General features: G+C 37.9%; 2 protein-coding genes across 4 annotated transcripts in view; one reads left to right on the top strand and one right to left on the bottom strand.

Annotated features, from left to right (window-relative positions):
- Positions 1-1,312, bottom strand: part of c9 (complement component 9) — a 7,973-nt gene extending 6,661 nt beyond the window's left edge. The window contains exons 1-4 of the mRNA XM_015388362.1: positions 1,232-1,312; positions 1,033-1,123; positions 739-886; positions 504-657 (exon numbers count right to left, since the gene is read on the bottom strand). Coding sequence (XP_015243848.1) covers positions 504-657; positions 739-886; positions 1,033-1,123; positions 1,232-1,305 — 467 coding nt within the window. The 5' untranslated portion in view covers positions 1,306-1,312. The remainder of the gene's footprint in view (positions 1-503; positions 658-738; positions 887-1,032; positions 1,124-1,231) is intronic.
- An 11,672-nt stretch (positions 1,313-12,984) lies between these two features.
- On the top strand, positions 12,985-23,041 carry dab2 (Dab, mitogen-responsive phosphoprotein, homolog 2 (Drosophila)). Of its 3 annotated transcripts, none has more exons than XM_015388384.1 (15): positions 12,985-13,168; positions 15,330-15,590; positions 17,577-17,716; positions 17,799-17,897; positions 17,978-18,109; positions 18,185-18,268; positions 18,551-18,577; positions 18,657-18,704; positions 18,784-18,846; positions 19,795-20,391; positions 20,835-20,958; positions 21,042-21,632; positions 22,152-22,345; positions 22,621-22,695; positions 22,769-23,041. In XM_015388384.1, the coding sequence occupies exons 2-14, from the start codon at positions 15,455-15,457 to the stop codon at positions 22,687-22,689; spliced, it is 2,304 nt and encodes a 767-aa protein (XP_015243870.1). In that variant the 5' UTR covers positions 12,985-13,168; positions 15,330-15,454; the 3' UTR covers positions 22,690-22,695; positions 22,769-23,041. The 3 variants fall into 3 exon arrangements, with proteins under 3 accessions (XP_015243870.1, XP_015243872.1, XP_015243871.1); XM_015388385.1 differs by lacking the exon at positions 12,985-13,168 and adding an exon at positions 14,579-14,603; XM_015388386.1 differs by lacking the exon at positions 19,795-20,391.
- The last annotated feature ends 3,375 nt before the right edge of the window (positions 23,042-26,416 follow it).

Here is a 26,416-nt window from a genome sequence, read left to right as displayed (position 1 = left end):
TATATATATATATATATATATATATATATATATATATAAAACTGTAACTGGAGCGTCTAACAAAAGTCATTTCCCTCCGGGATTATTAAAGTATTTCTGATTCTGACATTCACTCTATTTATCAATACAAAATCTAGGAAGTCTTGATTTTTCTTAAATTATGTTGAAAATCGTGTGTCAATCTTAATTGCTTCTGTATCCTTCTTCTATGTTGAAATTCACTGTGTCTAATAAGAATAATTTGTCAGCAAAGCAGTAAGTATTTCTGACCTCATTAAATGTACGCATCCATAAATGGCTGTTGGTTAAAAAAAAATAGCAATACCAAGCATATTTTACACAAAATGGTCAGTTATTATGTCACAAATTTGTTTAAACCAAAATCAATCTGCTGTTTAGTTTTGTTTTCTGGACAGTGACTTTAATGCAATGTACCTTTTTAATGTTACTAATAAACTGTTTTGTTTAACTGATTAGATCAGAATATATTTTACAATGCTTACCCATATCCTGCTGTCCTGGCTTGCTCGTTAGTTTCAAAGTCAGAATTTCCACAGGGTTTACGATATACGTAACTGCAGCCATGCTCATCTGACCCATCTTCACAGTCATAGTCTCCATTGCATTCCAATCTTTTACTGATGCATGTATTCAGCTCTGCACACAGATGCAGGTTAGACTGATTGGACTGAGAGAAACAAACCATAGATTAACAATGTTGGTGACTTTCTTTAGTACCTGTAGTGCACTGAAACTGAGCGATATTGCAAAGAGAAGTTGGCTGCTCGCATAGGTCTGAGGTTTGGCAGAATTCTCTGTCACCTATTGATCCCATGCAGGGGTCCCCACCAAACTGGCCAAACACCTCTATGTCTCGTGAACGCCTCTGAAGATCAAAGATATTAAAAAGGCTTCATCAAATCTTTGCAGGTAGACATAAAAAAAGTACATGATGCTGCAAAATGCTGACTCTGAGGGAAAAACTCATTTTATTTGGCAAGTCATAAATGCTTTGTCTGCCTGAAGACTTACTCTGGTTTTAGTGCAAGGATCACAAGAACTCCATTCTGACCACAGGCTCCACTTGCAGTTCACAGCAGGAGGTTCAGGAAGCACTTCTGCCCTGATGAGTAAACATAAAATTCTATCAGACTTTATAGAATTGCTTGTATAATAATAATAACAAAAAATGTTATATGCCAATGAAACATCTTTAAAAAAGTATACATACAATCCTCCATCAAAAAGTGTCAGAGTTAGACACAGGGTGCTGAGGCTCAGCAGGAGCTCCCTGGCAGTTATCATTGTGAACATTTGAAAACACCAAAGAGAAACACGGACCTCTTTAAACTGTCTTCCTGTTAATCATTATACTAGCTTTGGGACGTTATTGTCACAATCAATAGTTTGGATGCCATGTGCAGCATTGTTTATTTAGTGTTTGGAAATCCCCAAAGTAGCTTATTCTGCTAAAAAAAAAAAAAAAAATCTATCATGTTAACAAAAACATTTTTTTTTGATAAGGTTGTTGAATCATGTTTGTTCTTGCACTTTCTTTGTACAAATGAACGCAATTTTATTTATAGAAAACAAAGACTAATCTCTACTCTTAAAAACACAAAGATTTTAAGCAATATTAAGTCCCAAGGTCAAAAATATAAAACAAACCATAAACCCTAATATAAGCTGTAATATAACACCCATACAACTTCAGGCCTGAATTTGAATTAATACCTCATAGTTTAGTCATATTAAATGTAGAATGACAAAACTTATATATGATTTATTTTTAATTTTTGAAATGAAATAGAAAAGTGGCATGTGTTTATTTTCTTCCCTTAAAAGTGAACATTGTAATCACAGCTGCAAAGTGTTATAGCCCCAGTCTTTGTACACATATTATTTTAAATATAGTTGAATTGGATGGAGAGTTTCTGTGAAAAACAGTTTCCAAGTCCAGACAAATATTATTGATTGTTTTACAATACAGGTTTGGACTTTGACTGTTCCTTTCAGTGATATCAGTATTTATCCAGTGTCCTCAGTGTCCTGATCGGTGGCAAACCTATAGCTAACATTTAAATCTGAATTATCTCATTACCAGTATCTCTTATGGACTTGACCATCTGATGTGAGATGTTGAAAGCTAATGATTTTTAGATCCTAACACTGTGCTTTGACATGCTTTTCATTATCCTCCCTTTTCTCTAATTGTTTAGTCAGAGCAGTTATTAAGAATATGCTTATGTAAGGTGTATAATATATCTTTCACTTAGATTTCTTTTTTGGTTTTGCCTCAAGGATATTGGAAGCTACAAACAGTCATTATTTTTACTGAAACATAAATATATTGAATAATACTTACGTGCATGTGATTTTTTTTAATACAAAAATAATAACTTTTTTGTTTATCTTTTTTTTTGTTTACTTTTGGGAAAAATCTGTTGCTTTATTAATTTCCTGGATTTTGCAACCTACAAGCATGTCCCGAGTAAAGCTAGCAAATATTTGATGTTTTTGTTTTTTTAGTTCTTTCACTCACTCTCTCTCTTTTTAAATGTTGAAATTCTAAGGCATAATGGGGTCATGGTGCATCAGGGTCAACATGCAAAATGTAGATATTGACTACAGATGCTAAACAAATCCCAGTCCTCTGATACCAGAACTATAATTATCTTGAAAGATCTTTTGAACTCGTTAGAAATCATGATGCTGTAATGTAAGTACTTGCCCACAGGAGGGTAACATTGAGCAGTGAACATCAAAGCTAATGCTTAAGAGAGCTCTGGTGACATATTTTGGTTTCCATGTTGTACAAAAGTGTAATCTGCAGCAGTTTCATCATACAAAACACAGATTTTAGAATCAACCTCGTTAAAAGTCTTCTTTTCTCTCTGTTTAAAATATTAAACCAAGCCTTGCACAAGGTACAGGAAGTTTCAACTGTTGCACTCACTGACCTGTCATGTGATCTAAGAAGATTTTGCTGAGACTGCGGTACATAAATACCAGAGTAAAGTGTGTCTTGATAATTAATGAGTACAGGACATTTTATTGTGCAGATCTATAAGGAGTCTTACATTTATAAACAGGCTAAATTATAATAAAAATTGCAACCTTGTTGAAAAAATAATCTTGGTAGTACTGGGAGTTTGGCAAAAGCCTCTGCTTCCCTCTGAGAAAACAAAAAACTGATGATAAAATCCACATTATTCAGCAGGCTGACAAGTATTTTCCTGCTGACTTAAATAAACATCCACAGCACTCCCTGATGGGTCCAAATAGAGTCTAGGGGCTGCTTTGCTGTGATTATCAAATACATTTGTGAGAGGAGTTGGGGTAGTTTGGGGGGTATGTGGTCATAGCCAAGTGAAATAGCACAAATATGTGCTGAGGTCACCACTTTTTTAAGTTTCGGCAGTTTCCTCACTACTTTGTCAGGAAACCATGGGGTAGGTACGGTTCTTGGCCAATGTTTTTCCTGACTAGAAAGACTTCCTGTTTTTCAGAAGAAGGTCGGGAGTTTGCAGAGACACTTTGAGCACAAGTTCATTTTGTTTTTAACAGGAGTGCCATATCCAGAACAATATGTCACTTGTAGCACTGCTCAGTTTTGTGCTTCCCCCCCCTTATTCTTTTTGTCCTGTGAGTTGAAGTTAACGCAGTAGAAAAAAAAAATGTCTACCTCAATTATAGCCCGGGGAGAAGTGATTATTTTAGCTTCTGGCTGTGGTGGCAGAGAGTTCCAGAATTCACGCCCTAAAAGCTTGAAGTTAACATTGTGTGGCTGGCCTTCCTTTCATACACAGAGGAAAAGATGAATCTTATGAACTTCTCAGCATTTCATCAAAGAAATGAACCTTCTGATGAGTTTTTTTTTTTTTTTCTTCTCTTAAAGGTTGGATTTATGAATGGAAGCCAACAAACCTTTTGAACCACAGTAAAACTTGAAAGAATGTGCTTTTGATGTAATCATTAATGAAAGAATAAAGTCTTCTTAAACCTGTTTAACAGTACATGACCAAACCCTCCCCACAGTTAAGCCCCCTCATTCACAGCAGCATTACTGACTTATTAGTCTTACCACCAGAGGTGTCAAGTAACAAACTATAAATACTTTGTTGCCTTACTTAAATAGAAATTTTAGCTATCTATGCTTTACTGGAGTAATTATTTTTTTAGACCACTTTTTACTTCTAATCGTTCCTTTTTTATTTTTTTTGCAATTATCTCTACTTTCTGCCCATTACATTTTAAAAATAGGCTCAGTTTTGTTTTCTGTTGGTATTTTACAAAAATAAATAAAAATCATCAGAGTATTTTGTTTAATCCAGATAATTCCATTATGGTTGGACTCGGTACTGCACCAACTTGTTGTCCACCACATACCAAAATAAATATTTTTTTTCAGATGATGCTAAGTTAAATTTAACATAGTTACCATTAGTTAAAAAACTAAGAATATTGAGTATAACAAAGTTATCCAGAATTTTAGAACAAATTTCCTTTTATAGGGTAGTGCAATAACAATCTGTAAAAACATTTTCCCACATTACTTTTACTTTTATAGTTTAAGTAGTTTTAAAAATTTTACTTTTACAGTTTTACTTCAGTAAAAAGCTTAAGTCTATACTAAATGTTTTTAAAAAGTTGGATTTATACTCTACTTGAGTGATAAACGTTAATACTTTTGTCACCTCTGCTCACCAACATATTTTTTTTGATAAAAAATTATATTATCATTTTCGATGGGCTCGCCCACTCCAGATATAAATCTGATGCAAAGTCATATGCCCCCAAATATTAGTGTTATGGTAAGAAGACCTTTCCAAAGGCTTCAATCTCAGCACCAAGGATATAAGAAATCTAAGTTCCAGGATGGGAAATGCTGAATAAAATTTGCAGTTGCTTTAATGACAATAAACATTTTCCAGTGATTATTAAGAGATAACCAAGTGGTTCTAAATGCTTGTCATAGTATTGTAGTCAAGACCGCACCAACCGAGATTAAGGAGTACAGATGGTCTTGTGTTGGTCTTGGCCTTGTCTTTGTCTCTACTACTTGGTCTTTTTGGGTGTTATCTTGACAACAACACTAATTTGCCATGCAGAGTTAAATATGTATGTCATAAAGAGCATAGCCAACAAATTGTTTAATATTGGAACCAAAAACCCGGGCCTGCTTTTCAGGCTATGATTTAATTTGACCTCAGACTGGAAAAGATGTAATGTCTAAGAAATTATGTATATCTTAAATCCACTGCAGCTTATATATGATGATGATATACAGAAGTGGAGTTAAAAATCTTTTAATCAGTATTGTCCAAATGTTTCTTTATTTTTCCATCAGCAATATGGAAATGTCTTTAATTAAGCTTCACATAATAATATAACCAGTTATGGAAACATTTTTCTTATGGCTGATTTGTCACAGATAGGGAAAGACAGACTCCAGCATCATCAGTAATCTCACTTAACAGAGACTCATCTTCAAAAATCCAGCTTCTGTCAGCTAAACTAAGGGTGCAAAGCAGGAAACACATCCTTCCTGTCCTTTGCCCCACTCATTTTTCGCTGTCTTCCAACTTACAGAACAAAGAGAAACAGTAAATATCCCTACCATAAAGGCTAGAAATGAGATAATCAAAAGATCTCCCAATACCTTTATACAGACTGTGAGATATATGAAAGATTTAAATAGGTGTTACCACAGATGTGGAGAAAAAGAACAGATTCAAAGTACTAATTCAAAATTACATACTTAATTTCAACTGTGGATCTCAATGAAGTTGTCTCTGTAGACGTCAACAATTTTAAGGTGATTTTATTATTTGTATTCTTATTTATTCTTTAAATTAAGGTTAATTAATTGGTGACCTGTAGCTTCATGTTTACATAGTGTAATACATAGTGTAATTTACATAGTCTAATGTCAACCTAAAGCCTATTTCTCCTATTTTTACTCCACAAAATGGGAAAGACAAATCAAAAAGCTGTTCACCTAAGTCAGAAGAAGGTTAGAGGATCATAGCTCCTTTCTGAAACTTCCACATACTGTATTACCTGTCAGATCAAGAAGTGTATAGTTTCAAGTAACTGGAGCTGTAGGAAACAAGACGGGACCAGGCCCCAAACTGCTCTTTTTACAATCTTGGCACTAAGGAGATGGTAAGTTAAGTAAATCCTCTGATTGTTATAAAAATGTGGTATTTCATCATTGCCAACTTTCCATAACAACTATTAGACCCTATTTACATAGCAGTCAGCTCTTTTGGAGGCTTTCTCCCTCACTGTCCCAACTACAAGCCTCACCTGTTTGCCCCTATTACATACAGTGGAGGATTTGGGCCCATTTCTTCTCCAAATGTCAATGTACACCAGTGATCTTGTAAAGGATAATGACAAACAATAAATAAATTAATATTATTTAATCATCTATTTTTGTTTTTGCCTTTATAGATTATTTAGATGTTTAATAGAAAAACTGCAACTACTTTCCCAATCATCTCTTAAAAAACCAAATGTGTTTCCACAGAAACTATAATTTAATCACCAGGATAATAAGGTTTCTCAGTTGAATGACAACATACAGGTTTACAGAAGTGAAAACTACCACTGCAGAAGAAAGAGCCAGACTGACATCATCAAGGATGTCAATGTAGATGTCATTGCTTACAGCAACATCCGTTTAATTTCCATTTTGGGTTCCAAACATTTCTAGCGTTGAGTACCTTCAAGTTCTCGGTCGTTGCACTGCGCCAGTCTCAGTTAATACTAATATCCCATTTTGTCTTATAATTATCCAAAAACAAGCATCCACTAATGTTTCTGCAAACAGAAATCAGAATCTCTTCCTGCAAGTTGCAGCTTTTCTTCCTGGGAAAATCACAACGGCTACTGACTGCTTAGAGCAGCAAATATAAAAACCGTCATTACAGAATCCCAGGCTGACATCAAAAGCATTCATACAAAGGAAGATGATAGGCTGCTTACGGCAATCAGTTTACTGCAACTGCAGCTGGATTAGTACATGGCAGAGGAAATGTCAAGCCTGGTCTTTAAAAAATCTGCTGCGTTGGCAGGAGGAGTGCTTTAGTTCTTTGCTTGTAGTCTCCTAGTCTCCGCTCATTGTTCCTTTTCACAATTTGATTTAAGTGAGGCTTAGTTTAGGTATAAATCTTATTTACAGCTGTTCTAGTAAAGCCCTGGGACACTGTTTTGAGATATTTATGCTTTAAAGGTCTACTGTTGTTTGTCTTTAAACTGCTGTTCTCATAATTTACTTTAGTATCAATTATGTTATTTAATCATTTTAGTTTAACACACCAAGACCCAATAAAATATTACTGAAAAACATTATATGATGGATATATTCTAACAATGAGAAAATTCATTACAGCAGCAATTTTAAATAATACATGCTGTCATTGTCATCTTCAGCTTTTGTCGGGGTTGGGATGGGGGTGCAGCAGTCTCAACAAAGATGTCCAGATTTCCCTCTCCCTAGACACCTCCTCGAGCTCCTCTAGGGGAAACCCATGTTGCTTCAAGGACAGCAAAGAAAAGTTCATCCAAGCGGTCCTGGGCAGCTTTCTGGGCCTCCTTATTGTAACACTAGCATGAGACACCTCCTCAGGGAGGCGTCCAGGAGGCATCCGACACAGATTCCAAAGCCAGCTTTGCTTCTCATCTTCATGTGGTAAAGCAATGCTTGTACTCCGAGCCCCTACTGGAGAGCTGATTCCTTCACTAGTGCCACACATCAAAGGAAGAGAATTTCAGATGCTTGTAACTTGTAATGGCCTCTATTTTTTTGTGGCAACATGGATGCTGGAGTTTGCCCTACAACCGAAGGGTCGTCAGTTCAAACCCCAGCTCTAACATTGAATGTCATTGTGTTATTGGGCAAGACACTTCACCCTATCTTTAATTATGATGTCTATCCACCATGTTTGCATGAATTGGGTGAATAATTGAATTTAGTGTAAGGCGCTTTGGTCAAGTCTCCTGACTTGAAAAATTGCCATATAGTCATAGACCATTTACCATAACATAATATTTTATGACCATAGATGAAGGTAGACTGACCAAGATGTTCATCCATCCCCAAAGCCTTGCCTTTGTGGATCTTTTTGACTGCCTCTTTGACTGTGGCCTGGGTGATGAATGAGTCATGTCCAGGTGACCCCCCAAGTGTTCATGCTTTGGTTTAGATTGGAAACATTCTGCATATATAGACCTGTGTGGACTTTGTTTTTGTGAATATAATGCTGGACTAATCACTAGTTTTACTTGATCTGAAATACGTTTTCCTCTGTTTCACACTTCAATTTTAATGTATTTCTTTATCTAAGGCATTATTATCTAAGAGTAAAATGTTTTCTGCAGATTATCTTGGGCTTCCCACTAGAGGAGGTGTCAGGGAAACGGAGAAGAGGAGTATGATCCACTTAATTTAAAGACTTTGGAGGCATTTCTTACAATCAAGCCCCTCAATGTGTAACTGTTGTTTCCCTTTTTTCATGGATGTCCCCTAAAAAGGACGACAGGGGTCCTACAAGGAGTAAACTGGCCACAAGGCACATGCCAAAGAGCTCCAGCCCCAGCCCTGTCTCCAGAATGAGGCCCAGGAAAATGTCATGTTGTTGTCCTTGTGAAGGCTTCTGAATTGCTCTTTGTTTTACCTTGTAATCTCTAGTCTGTTTCTATGGAAATCTGGTTTAAAAAATATAAACCAGAGATCTCAGTAAAGAGAAAGAAGATCCTCCATTCCTGCTGTGTAAACTGGTCCAGTTAAGCCTGATGCAAGTAAACAATAGTGATTCAATGTCTGTGACAAACTATGCACTTTAATGCCTTTTTCTTTACTTTTTGAGGAATTTCCATCATTTTATTACATATTCTAATTTCTTCAGCTTTATATTAAAGATATAAACAAATAAGATCACCTCAGCACTTTTGTTTGATATTCAGTTTAATTGAATTCTATTTATGTTGTTTATTAATTGTCATGGTGCTCTTCATTTTCAACTAGCAATTGTTGATTCCAATTTTTCTGTATTCCTGTGCTTATTTGTTGTCTATTGTTTGCATCTTACCAGTAAGACCAATTCATTGTATGAGTTAAAATATTACTTACCGAAAAAGCATTTTCTGATTCTGAGATTAGACTCGACTAAGTGAAGAATGAGGCTTGGGTATTGCTCCACCTTTAGTTTTTTTAGTGATTTCCCTTCGAGGTGCGTTTTTGGTGTTTCATCTGATGAACCCTTTGCTCTGAAATCCTGTGTTTGTAGTAAAGCTGGATAATGGCAGGTCTCCTTCCTGATCTTCACCTGGCTTAAAGTTTTAAACTAGTCTTTCTATATGTTTATATCTTGGCCATTTTATGTTGCTGGGATCCAGCAGTTCACTTTATCCTCTAAGAACTGAAGGTATTCAATATTTCAGAAATGCTTGTTTGGTAATAGAGTAAGATGACATATTTTGCTTGTTCTAAGCATGTCTTTCACCAGCTACTTTATAAAATAGAAATAGAATAGAATATTCCCACAATGGGGAAATTCTGGTGTTCACTGCAGCAAAAAGATTACAGAAAAAAATTTTCACACAAATGTGGAGCCTAGAAAATGTATAAGAATAAATTAATTGTGAAGAGATAAAAAATAAACAAATGAAATACGCCACTGTAAAGTGTTTTAACAACATAAAACTGTGCACCTGGAGAATAAACAACCAATATACAGCTATAGACATTTTTACAGTAATGGATATTTGAAAAAAGCAGCAACATCAGAGATGTTATTTAACTGACTAAGGTAGAAACTGTCTAAAATCAACATGAATGTAACAACTTATTGAGGTTGTTGGGAACAGTGGTGGTTCTAGAGTCTTACAGCTGCTGGGAGGAAGGATCAGTGATAACGCTCCCTGATGCATTTGGGGTGCAGCAGTCTCTTACTGAAGGAGCTCTCCAGCTCTGCAACAGCCCATGCAACCTCATGCATGGGATGGGAGACATTATCCAACAGATTTTCTTTTGTTTCCCACCTCCTGCACTGAGTCCAGAGGGCATCCAATCATAGAGCTTGCCTTCCTGATCAGCTTATCCAGCTGCTTTCTCTCAGCTACAGGTAAGCCACTGCTCAAACAGACAGCTTCATAGAAGATGACTGATGCCACAACAGAGTCAGAGAAGGTCTCTAGGAGCGCCCCCTGCACTCCAGAATACCTCTGTCTCCTCAGCAGGAAGAGTCTGATCTGTCCTTTCTTATACACAGCCTCAGTGTTGTGAGTCCAATCAGATGAACACCTAGGTACTTATAAGAGTCTACCATCTCAATGTCCATTCCCTGGATGTTCACCTTTGTCCACTGGGTGGATCTGCTTCTCGAAAGTCCACCACTAGCTCCTTGGTTTTTCCTCCATTTATCTAGTATCTGGTACAAGGACACATTTAAAAATGCCCTCTCCGTTGACCATCAACCATTGAACTGCTATTTGAGACAATGAGAAAATAAACCACATCTTTGACAAAGCCACATTTGTTGCTGTTACTAATGTTTCAGCCTTGGTAAGCATGAAAACCCAGAGAGATATTCTTTTAAAACACTTCCTATCCTCAAACATTTCCTTTGTCATTTTAATCAAACTTGAAACCTTGCAAGCTGAGATAATGCAATTATTTCAAAATTTTATTATTGTATTAAGTGCAGGTTTTACATTCAGATCTGCTTTAAGATTTCCATCCTCATTCTTGAACACCTTTGTTGGCCTGTCTCAACGTTCACCTTTTGCAACCTTCCCATTTTATTTGCTTTTGCTCCAGATTTTGGACACAGCTAGAGGGAGAAAAACTGAGGTCTTTTTTAAAACACTATGCTGTCTTGATCCTTTTTTGGAGGAGTTATATTTTTTTTCAGTTTTTTTTAGCTATATTTGCTGGTGAGAGAGCTTAATAAAAGGGTGCAGCAATCGGGTCTGCACCATTCCTTAATCCACAAGGCCATTTGGATAGGCATGCTTTGTCTGGCGGGCAGTGGGGCAGTGGATAGCACTGCTGCCTTGCAGCATGAAGGTTCTGGGTTTGATTCCCAGCTTGGGGTCTTTGTCTCTGTGAGCATGCAGAGGTACTCCGGCTTCCTTTGTCTCTGTGTTGCCCTTCGATGGACTGGTGACCTGTCCAGGATGTACCCTGTAGACAGCTGGAGATAGGCGCCAGCACCCCTTGTGACCCAGCTTGGGATGAGCGTGATGGAAAATGGATGGATGGCTTTGTCTGGCATAAATATTTTATCAGCTGGGACATAACTACAGGTTGCAAACCCTTATCATCTGACATAAATACAAGTATATACTTGTAATAAAAGTAAATACATTTGAATAAAAATAGACTAAATCATTAAAGGTGATCTCCAGTGCTTTCTTGGAAATAGTTGCACATTTATCTTGTGTAGCAGCTAGTGACATAGGCTCAGATCACTTTAAGAAATCATTTCTGAATTCTTCCTTCTGGTAAATACTATGTTCTTCATTAAAGAGGAAAAGTCCTCCCATATATCTTGTCATCACCGGTTCCTGATCGATCCACCGGATGACTAGTATAGAGTGTCTCCGCTCTCTTATAAACTGGGCACTGGTTTGCATATAAAGATTTTTATTTGATATTTGTTTTAAAAATGACATTTTAGTATCATGTTTATAAGTTATCTAAAATAGTGTTTGTCAGTTATCTTCTACTGTTTTGTGTACAGAAAAGGCGTTTTTAATCTATTCAGAAACTGCTATTTTTTAATATATATTTTGAACCTTATGTGCAGATTTTTTTTTTAGTATACAATTAAGATAGAAGAGGAAAATTCTGCAGTTGCATCTGCTGAACGATTTTCTATATACTGGGGACAGGGTTAAATTCTGGTAGTTACCACTTCCTCACAGGCTAGGGCAATTAAAAACTAAAGCATCCATCCATTTCTGTCACGCTTTATCCCAGGCAGGGTCGTGAGGGGTGCTGGTGCCTATCTCAAGCTGTCTACGGGCGAGAGGCAGGGTACACCCTGGACAGGTCGCCAGTCTATCACAGGGCAACACAGAGACAATGTAGCTTGCCACAATCAGTGTGAGTGAATGGGTGAATGACTGAATGTAGTGGTTAGTGTTTTGGTGAAGTCCTACTTAAAATTGCTATATAAGTACAAGCCTTTTACCATTAGGTTACTAAAAATCAGCTACCACTGAGAATATATCTCTCACCAGGTTGTCTCCCTGATGAAAACAATGAACGGCTTACTGCAAGAATAGTCAGCTTCTCAGTGAGACAAAAAAAAAGCCAATATTAATACCTTAACCATCCATTTCCTGTCATGTTTATCCCAAACAGGGTCATGAGGCATGCTGGTGCCTATCTGCAGCTATCAATGGGTGAAAGGCGAGCTACACCCTGGACAGGTAGCCAGTCCATGGCAGGGCAAAACAGAGACAAAGGGGACAAACAACCATTCACACACACACTCACGCCTAAGGAGAATTTAGAGATGCCAATTAACCTAACAGTCATGTTTTTTGATTGTTTGAGGAGGCCGGAGTACCCGGAGAGAACCCATGCTCAGGGAGAACATGCAAACTCCATGCAGAAAGATCCCGGGCCGGGAATCACATCCACAACCTTCTTGCTGAAGGCAGCAGTGCAACCCACTGCACAGCCCAACTAAAGCATTTTTTATTGTATATACATTTATTTGTTTATAAGTCATTTTTATCACTCCCCTATACGTTTTACAAACTATGCAAAACTCTGCAAAGCTAAGAAATGCAATATGATATAAAAAAAAAAAAGTATTTTCAACTGAATCTTTCTTATTGTTAATATTTTAACTGCCAATTTTGCACGATTTTTATTTGACGTTATGAAAGCATTTTTTTCCCCCAATGCCTTTTCTATTAGTGACCGCCCCTCTGGCCCTTTAAAACTGCAGTGAGTCAGTCAGTGAAGAGTTAAAAGTCTGAGCTGTCTGCCTGCAGTCTCTCCTGTGCCCACGGTATTTAGCAGAAAAAGTCAGACTCCTGCTCCTTGTCCGAAGCTGGGTTTCATTTTTCTCCCGTTTGCGCTGCAGATCCGTGGAGGTGAGACGGCAAAAAACTAAAGTTGTCACACTGCGCGCTTGAACAGGTACGTCATCAAGTTGTTTTAGTGTGTTCGGAGCCTCAGCAGCAACAGAGATTGTTTTTTTGTTTTTTAAGTACCACAGTAACATGTTTATGAGTCCTTAGACTCATAGAGACGATTGTTATGGGTGTTAAAGTCTTTTTCTTCTTTTACCTTATATTAAATGCTTAACCTATTCCATTGTTTTATTCTGACTAAACATGAATTCTTAATCTCTTGTCTATGAGACCCCTCCAAACAATTTACCTTTTTGATAAGAAGTCTAAATATTTAACCATGTGCAATCCTTAAGCATTTTTGCATTGTTTAATTCTAAAAGCATTTTAGAAATGACTGCCCTTTGTGTTCACAGTGGCCCCTGTGGTATTTCACCATCTCATTCATTCGCAGTCTGACTCATTCCCTGATTTCCTCCAGATGTGCTGAAGTTTATGTTTCCTGACGGCCCTGCATTGTGACATTTCTGCCCCTCAGCACTACTTTTAAATCTGCTGACACAAAGATTCACAATTGTGCTCTGTGGTCAGGTTTTAGTTGTGACACCAGTGCGTTCGGCTAAGAAACCTCCAGACTTGTCATCCTAACATGCATCTCTAGAGATCTTTGTTAAAATGTAACTTGGAACTACCCGGGAAGTGCTGACAGTACACCAGATTTATTAGGCCTTCCTAAAGTTGGAGGGACATCTGCCCCAGCTGTAGCTGATGGACTAGAACATCATGTGTCAGGCTCATGCAGGTGGAGCATTAACTTTCCTCTCAAGCACAACCAAATCAACATGTGTCAGTGGCCTGCAGAGATTTACATGGGGAATAAAGTAAACACACCAGTGGATGCTGTTACTTGGTGTGTTTAACACCCGCACAAGCTGATAATGTTAAAGTTTATTGTTTTACACATTACCAGTAGCTCTTGTGAAAAGCCACACAATTGAAATCCTATCAAGAAGTTATGGGTTGAATGTAACTTAAGGCATTTGAACTGCTAAATGCAGCTTGTCTTCTTTAAAGTAGTAGGGCCTATGGGAGGGTCTGAAATCAGGCCTACCCTCCCCTTTGTATGATCAGGTGTTGCTCATTTGTCAGATAATTACTGGCATCAAGCTGTAGCACATTTGCTGACCTGCAGGTATGCATCTTTTGTCAATATCTGTCTCATTTCCTCTGCTTCCAGCTTATCTCTGCTTGATAGTCTGCCGTTCCTCCTTCAAGGCTGAAAAATAACAGGGCTGTGGACAACCTGTCATTCTAAGTGCACCAATTTCCTCTTGTACTTGCTTAGCTGGGCATCACGAGATCTTTAGCTCTGCTAGCGTAAGATTAACCTTAGGTAATTGCTCAACCTTTGCCCATTTCCAACCTTTGGTCTGCTAAACGGTAGTCACAGGCTCTTTGCATCGTTGTTCTAACTAGTGTTCCTTCTGAGGTTGGTCCTAAAGGTATGTCTGTAACTAGGTACAGCTGGATTTGTGCTGGATGTCTTTTTATTGGTTGTGTGGTTCTTTTTTTGTAGCAAAGGGAATTTAATTGTAATTATTTCATAATGTTGGGTTGATACACTAGATGGTTTAGAGGCATTGTAATTTAAAAACAGGATTGTGGCTCAATTTGAATATTGGGTAATTTCCTGTATTGCATATTTATGCCATTTTTCTCTGAGATTAGTGTTGAGTGAAAATTGATAGGCCTTTACTTGGCAACATTAGCAATGTTGGCAAACTCTTTAGCAAGAATGTCTTTTATTTTTTGTGTAGAATGCCTAATCATGTGATGGGGTTGTGAAATGGTAGAACATTAGTGTCCTGATGGATTGTATTAGTTTGCAAATAAACTCAAAAAGGACTTGGATTTTTATTTTTTTAATGCAAAAAGCTGTTTAGAATTTTAGGGTCAGAGTCAAAATATCTTGTGCAGTCTTGTGAGTGTTTTATGGCTCATAATGGTTCATCTCTTGGCTGTTTATGTGGTTGTAAAACTTTTTATTGTACATCATGTAATTTTCAATAAGTTAAACTCTTTTTAAATTATGGTTTGCAACTACAACAATTTTTTTTTTTTCTTCAGTCGTTTAAGATTTTACCAGGAGTTTTTGACTAAAAGACTTTAACAGTGTTTTTTGTTTTTTTCCCCTAACTGGGCTAATCAACTTAATTTTCTTACTCCAGGGGAAAGAAGAAGCATGAGTGGGTGCTAAGAGTCAAAAGCATCGTTCACATCTTTGCACCAGAACAGAGCTGCAGCCTGCTTTGCCTCAGATTGTTGCTGGTCCAGTTAAGTTGGACACCTACACATGATGTCTACAGAGGTGGAAAACGGTTTACCAGCAACTGCTGACCCAACCTCCACACCCTCAACCACCGACAACCCGCCCTCCTCTCCTGTGACCACCACACCCAAGACCCTGTTGAAAAAGGAGAAGCGGAAAGGTTAGTTCTGGATGTTATGGTGACATAGTTGTAGTTCAGTCCTAAGGATCTAAACCAGTTTTGGGAATGCAGAACAATATTACATTTACCTGTGACACTTTTACAAGTTTGACAAAACATTTAAACACTTTCTCCTGTCGTGCATTTCTCATGGGATAACTGAAGATGCCAGATATCTCAATGCTACATACTGCCCAACATCTCTCTCGGTGCAGTGGATTATCATTTTGAGATGAAGGCCGCTGACATACAGACTACAAATGTGTGAAAACTACATCCATAACTCTTGAATAATCCAACTTATCCAGAATGTACATGTGCATGCTGTTGTCCAAAATGGCCTTTTCACGCTGGGATAACGTGATTTATGGATCTTTCCTTATGCGACTGGTAAAACTGCCCTGATCACTCCAATTTAATTACTATTCACATTTGAGTATTATCAGAGGACGTTGGTGTTGGGCAAATAATAGCAGGCCAAATATATCCTATTATAAACCCCGTTGGAATAGGGCTAAAGTCGCAAACGTGCCTCTGATTGTCTTTTAATTATGTGGGATTAAAAGATGTGAATTTTGCAATCGTTCCAGACTAGCCAGCAACTAAGACAGTTTAAAACACAACCACTGCTAAGAAACAAGATACTGTTGTAACCATACTGATTGCCTTTAGTGTACCTGATGTGTGCTAACTCTGCTATGCATTGCAGAGTTATATCCCATTCCCAAGCTCTTTAACCTGCCCTTCCTGAGTCACGAGGCTCTAGTCTTACCAAGAAGTTGGTGGTAGCCAAACAAGCTGACTGTTTCCTGGCCTACTGTTCTGTCAAACTTGTAAAAGTCTCCCAGGTAAATGTGATATTGTTTTGCACTTCCAGCAACCGTATTGGTCCGCTTCAGAAGCATGGCTTGCAGAGCAGTTCTTAGAAGCGTAATGGCTTATAAAACATGGGATAAGATGGACTTTAACATCTGACCACCAGTTGAAATCTTGTGTTGCTTTTTCTGTAAATGGTGGCATTTTTTAATTGAACACAATAAGCTACTGCCATTCTTCTTTACCCTCTGTATCAAAATTGAGATTAAAATGCATTTCCAAACCAAGAGCTGGAGCTATATGTTGAGCATCAATAAATGCCTGCTATTAAAAATGTTTACAAGCTAACAGGCTACTGTTTATGAGCTGAACCAATGACTTTTTCTGAGAATTGTCCAATAGCCATGCAGCAATTTAATTTTAATAGATCTTGAGCTTTAATTTTCCTAAGCAAAGGTGGCATATATGAACCATGAGTTTGTGCTGTGAGGTGGTCATATGCTTTGTAATAAAAATCACAAGCGTCATACCAATTTTAATGCAACATTCTAATGTTTTTTTAATTTTCTGCCACAGCCTTTTCCTTTTTTTTTTCTTTTTTTTTTTTTCTCTCCAAGCAAAATCAATTTTGAATTTGTTTGAAATGGTTTTCTTTTTGGGTTTATTTGTGGCAGGCAGACAAGTGTCTGGTATGCATTACTGCCACCATCTGGTGGGGAGGATGTCAATATGGCAAATGTATTAAAATAGGCTTAACCACCTTTCCAAAGAAAGGACCATATTTTAGTCAGGCCTGGTGTTATATGGTGCGATAAATATGCTGGAAATTTTGATTAGCTAGATACCTTTGGTAGTTTTGTGCTGACTCCTGTAGTCTATAATGGTTCATGTCTGCTTTTATAAGCAATGACTTTATGTATCTTTATAGTGAAAGAATAAATAATCCTTCCTCTAAGCATTCAAATAAGAACCATGATTATTAATAGTGAATATGATGCAATGTGTTTTGGTCAAATGTGAAATTTAAATAGATTTTAGAACTTTATTAAAGTCTGAAATGTCTGGCCAAAATGCATAACTTAAAACACCTAAGTGCATAAGTGTTTGTAAATTTGCAGATCAATGATAGTGTTTTTTTTTTTTGTTTTTTTTTTTTTTACTCCCCTCAAGTTCAAGAGAAGACAGATGAGTATCTCTTGAGCAGGTTTCAAGGGGACGGCGTGAGGTACAAAGCCAAGCTGATTGGCATTGATGACGTCCCAGAGGCCAGAGGAGATAAAATGTGCCAGGATTCTATGATGAAACTTAAGGTAAAGCATAACAGTTGGAAATCAAGTGTAACCTTAAACCGTTGGAACAATTTCCTGTAATGAAACATCTGTTTTACTGTAGGGGATGGCTGTAGCGGCTCGGTCCCAAGGCAAGCACAAACAGAGAATTTGGGTCAACATTTCCATGTCGGGTCTAAAGATCATTGACGAGAAATCAGGAGTGGGTCTTGTTTACTGTTAAAAGTTCAGGATTACTACCTCCATTCCAGATAAATCTTGATCATGTTTTTGTTCTCTCAGGTAATTGAACATGAGCATTTGGTGAACAGGATTTCCTTCATTGCCAGAGACGTAACTGACAACAGAGCGTTTGGATATGTATGCGGAGCTGAAGGACAGCATCAGTTCTTTGCTATAAAAACGGCACAACAGGTAACGTGAGATGAATAAGGGACTGTAAGTTTAGAGTCACAACAATGACACTTTGCCTTTTATGGTAACATGCAGGCTGAACCCTTGGTCATCGACCTGAAAGATCTTTTCCAAGTCATCTTTAACATGAGGACGAAAGAAGCAGAGTCATCACAGAAGGTAGCATTTAGACTTAAGCTGTAATTTCCTTCCCCTCCCTTCAAATTTTGGGCAGTGACTGAATTTCTTTGTTGATTGCGGGGGGGAGGGACTGTTTGTCTTTACCTGGCAAGGCTGCCAAGACGCAATCTGTACTGTATGTACCTCTTGAAAACGAACAGTGCCTCTCTGTGTTCTCTCAGGAAATCACATCCTCCTCCTGCCATTTCACTCAAATCATGCATACATCAGCATAATTTAGGGGAAGAAATCTAATCATTAACAATGTAATTCTGCTTGCAGGCTGAAAATGGCTCTACAGGCGTTGAGGTAAGCATTCTAAAGCTGCTTTTTTTTTTTTTTTTTTTAGGTGGAAGTTTAACTCTGACTTTATTTTTATTCCTCTTAGAATGGAGGTGCCTTGCAAAGTGGAGATGGTGGTTCAAAAACTGCCCAGGTAGGATTTATTTGTTTTATTCCCCCCTCACTTATGGCTTTAAAAGGATTTTTATTTAATCTTTTTTTTCCCCACCCAGCAAGTGGAACAGCATGACCTTTTTGGAGACATTACAACTCCTCCAGACATCAGGTCTCCAAATGTAAGTTTTATAATTATCTCTATCTGGACAGCAAATTGGAGTTTTCCTTTGTATTACAGGTTTATGATATTACTCATCAAATTGGTATCTACTACAAATTCTGTTCTACTTCTTTTTTTTTTTTTTTTTTAAACTGGCTAAAATGCATAGGCTGTATTTGGTTATAGCACAAACCCTCACTTTTTAATCTTAAAGCACAGCACTAAAAAATCGTCCTTGGAGATCAAATGTTTTATGTAAAGAATTGAATTAAGTAACCCTTTACCAATCAATGTTCATCTTGATGTTAAAGCTGCTGCATGTAGAATTTGACTTTTACCCCTGCATGTTTTGGTGCATACTCATTTTGGTAATTGGTGAAATTTACAGAAGCGAAGCAAAAGTCTATTTTAAAGTAGTTTCTTTCAACTTGTATGAATGTTTACTGGATGTCTACTTTTAGCTGATTGTTCAGTCACAAATATAACAGCCAAATTAAATAAGTTGTTTGCCATCAGGGTGGCACTTTACTAAGCTGTTGGCTCTGAAAGACTTGTGTATTTTCAGGCATGGATGAAGGCACTGCAACTCCTGCTCTTTAAACAGGAATAAATTGGAAATTTTGCGAAACATTCTCCAGATATGTTTGAAAATCCAGATTTGTATCTTAACTGGCACTACTTTTCTAGGACTTGCAGCTTGGTCCATATTTTACTTTCCCTGAGTGGATATTTCAGACTTTGTATGCAGTGTAACATTTCACAACTTAAGCTTTTGTGACATGAGAAAATTGGAAAGTTTGAAGTGGCCACAAATGATCACATATTTGCTTTAAATATTCCACAGGCAGCAGCTTTGAATAACCTGTGTCTCACTGTGTGATTCATTGATCATTTTGTTAATATGCACTCTTTTCCCAAGCTGATTAATTGATCTCTCTTCTCTCTCACTGTCCCTCACGTTAACCAGGAGTCTAATGACATTCTGTTGCTGGACTTTTCTGCTGGAGTAGACAGCAACCAGAATTGCATAAAGGATCTGGCTTTTCTGAACTCCCTTGGCCCAGACTATGAAACATCCACAAATTCTAAAAATTCTCAAGCTTATGGCTTCTTTCCTGCTCCAGAAAGTGATCCATTTGGTGATGACCCCCTTTCCAGTCCAACCAATAATTTTGAAACCACTGCACATGCATCCCCTGCCGGTAACTTTAGCATTGCTGCTGGCAGCACCATTAAGACAAATTTTGATAGTTTGAATGGAGATGTTCAAAACAATCAGACAAACATATTATCCAGCAAATCGATGCTGCTTGCTCTCAACAATGGACAGTGGCCACTAGGGGGTAGTATAACACAGGGGAATGCAATAACAATGATGGATGGGAATGAATGTCAACAAGCAGTCTCAAGCAAAAACCCATTTTTGGACTCTTGTTTGAAAACGTCTCCTGTCGCTGAGATAACGGGTCATCCAGGAGTACCGGCGACTTATAGCAATGACTCTGTTGTCATAAGCCCACCTCCACAGAGCTCTAAGTCCGGACGCGGTCGAAGGAGTGCAAAGGTGAAATCACACAGTCAGCTGAGTTATAGTTGGGATGCATGAAAATGGGGTTTGGCTTGTTGATGGGTGCTAACGTCTATGCCTGGTTTTGGGGTCTTCACTGGTTTTTGCAAGGTCAGGTTGGTGATTGCATGGATGTAGGTGCAAGGCCTCAAAATGACAAGTAGATCTTGCACTGGTGGTTATTGCATTTTGACTATGCTGCTGAAAAACCACTCTTACTTCCCTTGGCTCTTACCCTTTTTATTTCCTATTTATGCTTCGAGTGACTAAAGAGCACTGGTAAGTGTCAGAGCATGCGTGTACATTGGTATTCAGTTACTTGGATTTCATAATAAGCATGCCAAGTTGTAATTAGTTTATAAAAGTTCCTATAATTTGGTCTAATCTTGTTTGTTTTTTTGTCTGTGTATATTTAAACATATTCCTCTTCCTCTTATTAGTCTGGGTCAAGTGACCTGTTCGGTGCTGACCTGTTTGCTGCTCCTGCTACTTCTGAAACATCTCAAGTGGATCTTTTTAACAATACACCCACAAATACTGCTCCTTCCACCATAGCCGCTCTGGGTAATAAATCTCTATACTTCAATCTTTTATGAAATGTTTTCCAACTTGTGTTTAATTGAACCTTTACTGGTTTGAACATTCAGGGAATCTTCAACTAGGTCCACCAGCAACAGGTGTACCTGCCATAGGCATGTGGGGTGCCTCTCCTGCAGCTCCGGGGATGTTCCCCATGCCAGGAATGGCTGCTCCCGGCCCTAGACCAAATTTTCCGCAACAAACCCCCTTTGGCGTTCCCATGCAGCCCCCAGCCTGGGGGCCGCAGGTGGTACCACAGTTCAGCACCCCACCCCTCTCTCCTCCTCACCTCCAGTGGACTCAGCCTGCTGCATCCAATCCTTTCCAAGCAATGGGAGAACATGGTCCGTCACGCCCCCCTCCGAGGCCGCCAGTTAAGGAGACCCCACCACGAGTGGAGAACAGTGCCTTCACAGCTCTTGATCCCCTTGGAGATAAGGAGAAGAAAACTGGAAAGGACATGTTCAAAAACTTCCAGCTTGCCAAACCTCCCGCCATCCCGGCAAGGAAAGGGGAGATCACGCCAGGCTCTGCTCCACCTCCTAACAAGGAGGCAGGAGCATTTGATGAGTACTTTTCCAATAAAGTCGGTCTTGCTCAGGATGCTGCAGACCATGACGACTTTGATATTAATCAGATATCCTCACTTTCTAATAATGGTAAGCCTCACAGATTAATTAATTAACTGCTCCCTTTCCTGTGCTACCAACATTTACAAACCTATCTGCCTTTTATTTAAAATGGAAAAGAGATCAGTTATTCCTACTTTAAAAATTTGAATGAAAGAACACTTTTTTTTTTTTTTTTCCCCAAAATCTTTAATCATATTTATGCAGATGGTGTATTCTGTCATTTAAAACTCAAGCTGCTTAGATTCGGAAACCCAAGGTTTTTTTTTTTTTTATAGACCATTGATTAAACATGGAATCTCTTTTTCAAGGGAGACTTTCCAAATAAATTGAAAGTGTAGATGCATAGTGTCAGTTTATCTTAGCCCATAGATGAAAGGTGTGTTTTTTTTTTTTTTTTTTTTTTCTTATATAAAAACCAAAATCTGGGGTAGGTTTTGTCTTAAAGTTGTTAGCTATGGTATGCCTTCATAGAATCTGCCTTTATGCAATTCAAACCTTGCTAGCTTTGTTCAGTACTTGCTGAGTAATAAAAATTTCTCATCTCAGATACTCCAAACCCAACTTCTGCAGCAGCTCCACCTCCAAGTTTTACTCCTAACCTACTTGATGCTGCCTTCTCTTCGGCTCCAGTCCCTAAGAGCTCAGAGCCAACAGTGGGACAAGGCCTAAGTCAGGATATGTTTGATCAAGCTTTTGGTGCTCCAGATTCCAATCCTTTTGGAGCACCCCCTGCAGCAATGGTAACAAACCGCTACTACATCCGTCCTGCAGATTTTAGATGCACCCCTGCTCTATCACAGCTAATTGAAATGACTAAATTACCTCTTCAGCATGGCATCAAGTTTGGCAAAGGACTACTGTAGTAATGAGGCATACACTTGATTCAGCTGTGTTTGAGCAGGGGTGTATCTGAAACTTGCAGGAATTAAATTTTTCAAGACCAGGGTGTGAGACCTCTAGTTTAAAACTGCTTTAGTTAAAATATCCCTGGATATTAAATGCATTTCTTTTGCAGACAACTGTTGCTCAGTCTTCTGTTTCCACGGGGGCTTTTGGAGATGCTTTTGGGAATCCTTTTGCTTGACCACAGGTTTGCCACAAATAAGCAGCTGTTCCTGACTCTACAATAATGGAACAAACCTAACTTTCTTTTTTTTTCACAGCTTCTATTTAAAGAGGACAAATGAAGATCTTCACCTCAAATGTGCTGACAGGACAAGCTGCTCCATGCAAGACAATCCAAATGAACTCTTCTTATTCTTGTCCTGTCTCCGAAACACTTCTCTTTTTTTAAACACAACTGATAGCTCTTGTTCATGTTTGACTGATCAACTTGGTAAATGTCTTGGTATGATCTTCTGAAAGGAAATTGTTCTGTGAAAATGTTTAGATGTTCACTGCTAATGCTGTCTTTACTAAAGAAATAAATGTGTAATGATGCAAAAAGGAGTTTGGTCTGTTACTTGCTTTAGTGATGAGATTAATCAACGGGTAGCTTTAATGCTTCTCTATCCCGGGGGTTCCCAGATTTAAACTTATAACCTTGAAAAGTACTTTTATTTTATATAGATAGATGGATGGATGTTTTTTTTACAGGTCCTAATTTTGTTTTATGCTTAGGACTAGGGTGTAATTTTTGGCAAAGGTGAGTTATGCTGTACTGATGGAGCACAGGGGTATTTCCTCAAATTGGAGTTCAGACCTCTGGTTTTTGATAATTATTTTTTTAGGTGTTTTTGGTTGTTGTTTTTTTGTTTTTCTTTGGTGTTTTTTTGTTTTTTGTTTTTACAAAGAATGCACTAGCAACCCCTGGTGGCCCCAACTTTGAAACTTTTTTTTTTTTTTTTTTTTTTTTTTGCAGTAAGTGAAACTTAACCGATAGTTATTTAAAAACCTTTTATAATGTGGATTCTGTGGTTGGGATCCCCCCCCCCCCCGAATTGATTCTGAATAACTATGTCCTTATATTAACAGATCACTTATTCTTTTCTGTATTTGTGAAAAAAAAATGAATGCAAAACTCCAAATACTATCAATGCTTAACATTTTAAAAACCTTCACGTAGAGCAACTACCGGTACCTGAAACCTTACTGAATATTTTAACTTGTACACCTTTTAGTATGGTAAAGTCTTCCTCTTGGATTGTAGAGTGCTTATAAAGCAAAAGTACAATTGTCAGCTTTTGTGTAAATTAATGCTTTTGGAGTCTTTAAATTACATTTTGTTAGCTGGAACAAGAGCACAATGTGCAAAAGTCATTAAGACAAAAGAATGGTAATCAGTTAATTTGTTAAATGCTGTCAATTCTATAGTACTAAAAAATAGACTAATGCTGGCAAAATATGGTTATAAGAAATAAATGGAACTCTAATATAGTGTTACATAATGTACTGTATGCATTTTTATTTCCTAGTCAGATCTGCAATATAGACTTTTCACAAAAACACAACCTAGCTTATGTAAGGTTTACTGATTTATTCTCTGTAGAGTCATTTGTTCTAGAGTTAATTTGCCATTAGTCAAAGGCTTTTGAAATGGGAGTCTTTAGATTCAAGATTATTTGACTATTTTCAAAACAGGTTTGTCATTGTTAAGTTAAGCGATTTTAATATGTAAGGCATCACTGATGTGCCATAGAGAGGCTGCCCAAAGGTTCTTTGTCTTGTTTGGAGTCTTCAAAGCATTACTTCTGTCTCCTGTTATACAGCATCATTACATACAGTAGTTGCTGTAAGCCCTTCAGTCAAACGGCTGTCAGAAGCTTAAATGGTTGCAGAAAAAAAGTCTTTGATATGTACAGTAGTCAGTTATAAGTTGCAGATCTTTAGTTTGACTTAAATACTTTATAACAATGTCCATACTTTTACTACTTGCCTTTTACATAAATGCATAAATTCGACATAATCTAAACTGAACACAGTAGAAAACTGTTGCCTCCTCTCATTAACAACACCTGAACAGAATCATGGTTGACCTTAAATAACCCCATCCCCCATTAAACAATCATAACTCAAAATAGAATACGCCCCCTGGTGGCGATAAACACAAAGGACAAATGGCTCCTACAGTGCTTGTTTGGTTTGGTTGAACACTTATCACAAGTGCTTGGTTCTCCTTTTGGCTTTAGAGTCAGTAGCAGTTCTGAGAACATTTCTGCAAAGAATTAAAATCCTTGTGATACATATTTTTATATTGTGACTTCAATTTTTTTTTTGCACTGCTGTAAGGATTAAGAAGTCTGACAGAAGTTGGCTCTGGAGAAATGGGGCTACAAGAGTGCTGTGTGAGTTGCATCTCTCACACTGACTCATTGTGGTGGATCAATTGGGTCACATGCAATTACTAAGAAGATCATAGATGCTGCATTGAAGTAGTTCTGCAGGGTACCTTTAGGTTTGAAAGGAGGAAAAACTAGGAGAAAATGGCTATAGGGAAGTTACCTTAATTCATGATGACATAATCATTATTACTAATTGTTTCTCTAATTGGAGTAACACTCAAGAGGTCCAGCCTATCTAAGGAGCTACAGCAATTAACAGAGCAACCTTTTCCATGTGGAAACAGTAGTTCTACTTATTTGATGCCAAAGATAAGGGACTTTTATCATGCAAAGTAAGTTGTTTTATCCCTTCATCAAAATGATGCACAAAGTGGTATTTCACCTAATTCATGCATCTTTGTGTAATCCTCAGTGGTTTTGCTGTCTGAGTAACGGTCCCTCCCTCTCCTCTGAAAACTAGCAGTTAGAAAATAGCTAAGAGTGCCTCCTCCAGAAAACTCATACTTTAACAGCACTGTGCCAACACTGTAAACAAACAGTCTTTCTCCAATCGGGGAGAACTGATGTGAGGCAGAGCGTGCCAGTTATGAGGAAATGACTCTTTTTAACAGCTGATCTGCACGGCGCAGCTACTTTTCTTTTTAGCTGATGATTAGCGTGATTCACCCACCCCTGCCAACACCATCCCGACTATGAGACATGGAGGTGGCAGCATCATGCTGCGGGAAGGAGGTTCCCTCCCCCTCCAACCGACAGCGATGACAGAACAATTGTTGGATTGATAACTTCAAATCACTTGAGATATGGAGGGAGTTCCCCCTTGAGCAAAAAATACTAATCATACCCAAGTGAAATCCAATTTTGGTAATAAAAAGCAGATTTCTTCTTTTTTTCCTGTTATGTACAGTGTATAACCATTAATCCATCCAACCATTTTTCGTCACGAGGGGTGCTGGTGCCTACTGTATGAGCAGATTGAGGAAAAGTAGTGCTTACTGGATGGTATCAAGTCTCTGACTATTAAATCTGATGGTAATATGCACAAACAATTGTACTAACGGCATTGAGTCTGTATTCCACTCAGATTAGCAGAGAAAATAAAATAAATTTTCTGACATAAAAGGGAGCAGAAGCTTGATAGTCATGTTTCTTCTTCGAAAGGCAAATTTGACAACATTTCAATAAACTCATGCATACAATTTAACTGATTGAGGAAGGGGGATCTTAATCTTTCTTTTTCCCAGAGCTTGATAGAGCTCTGTAGCGACTTGCAGGTTTATTTCTTCTCAGCAGAGCATAACTCTGCAATTGTATGTTTAGTCATCTCAAAGGGAAGTTTGATTTTAATTATTACCAGATAGTCATTTTGTGCATCGCCTGTAATAACCCATTAACTGAATAGGCTGTACTGTGCTCTTGTTGAAGTAGCGCTAAAATAAGCAGACTTAGTTCCTCTTTCAGTAATGTCAATTCATTTCTGTTGAAATTCAAAAATGTACTCAAGTTGTTTTTAATTCCTTTATTTCCTGA

Source organism: Cyprinodon variegatus, unplaced genomic scaffold (genome assembly GCF_000732505.1).
Source record: "Cyprinodon variegatus isolate N-32 unplaced genomic scaffold, C_variegatus-1.0 Scaffold421, whole genome shotgun sequence".
In the NCBI taxonomy this organism is placed as follows: Eukaryota; Metazoa; Chordata; class Actinopteri; order Cyprinodontiformes; family Cyprinodontidae; genus Cyprinodon; species Cyprinodon variegatus.
Note: the sequence above shows the minus strand (reverse complement) of the source record. Positions and strands in the feature narration are given on the sequence as shown.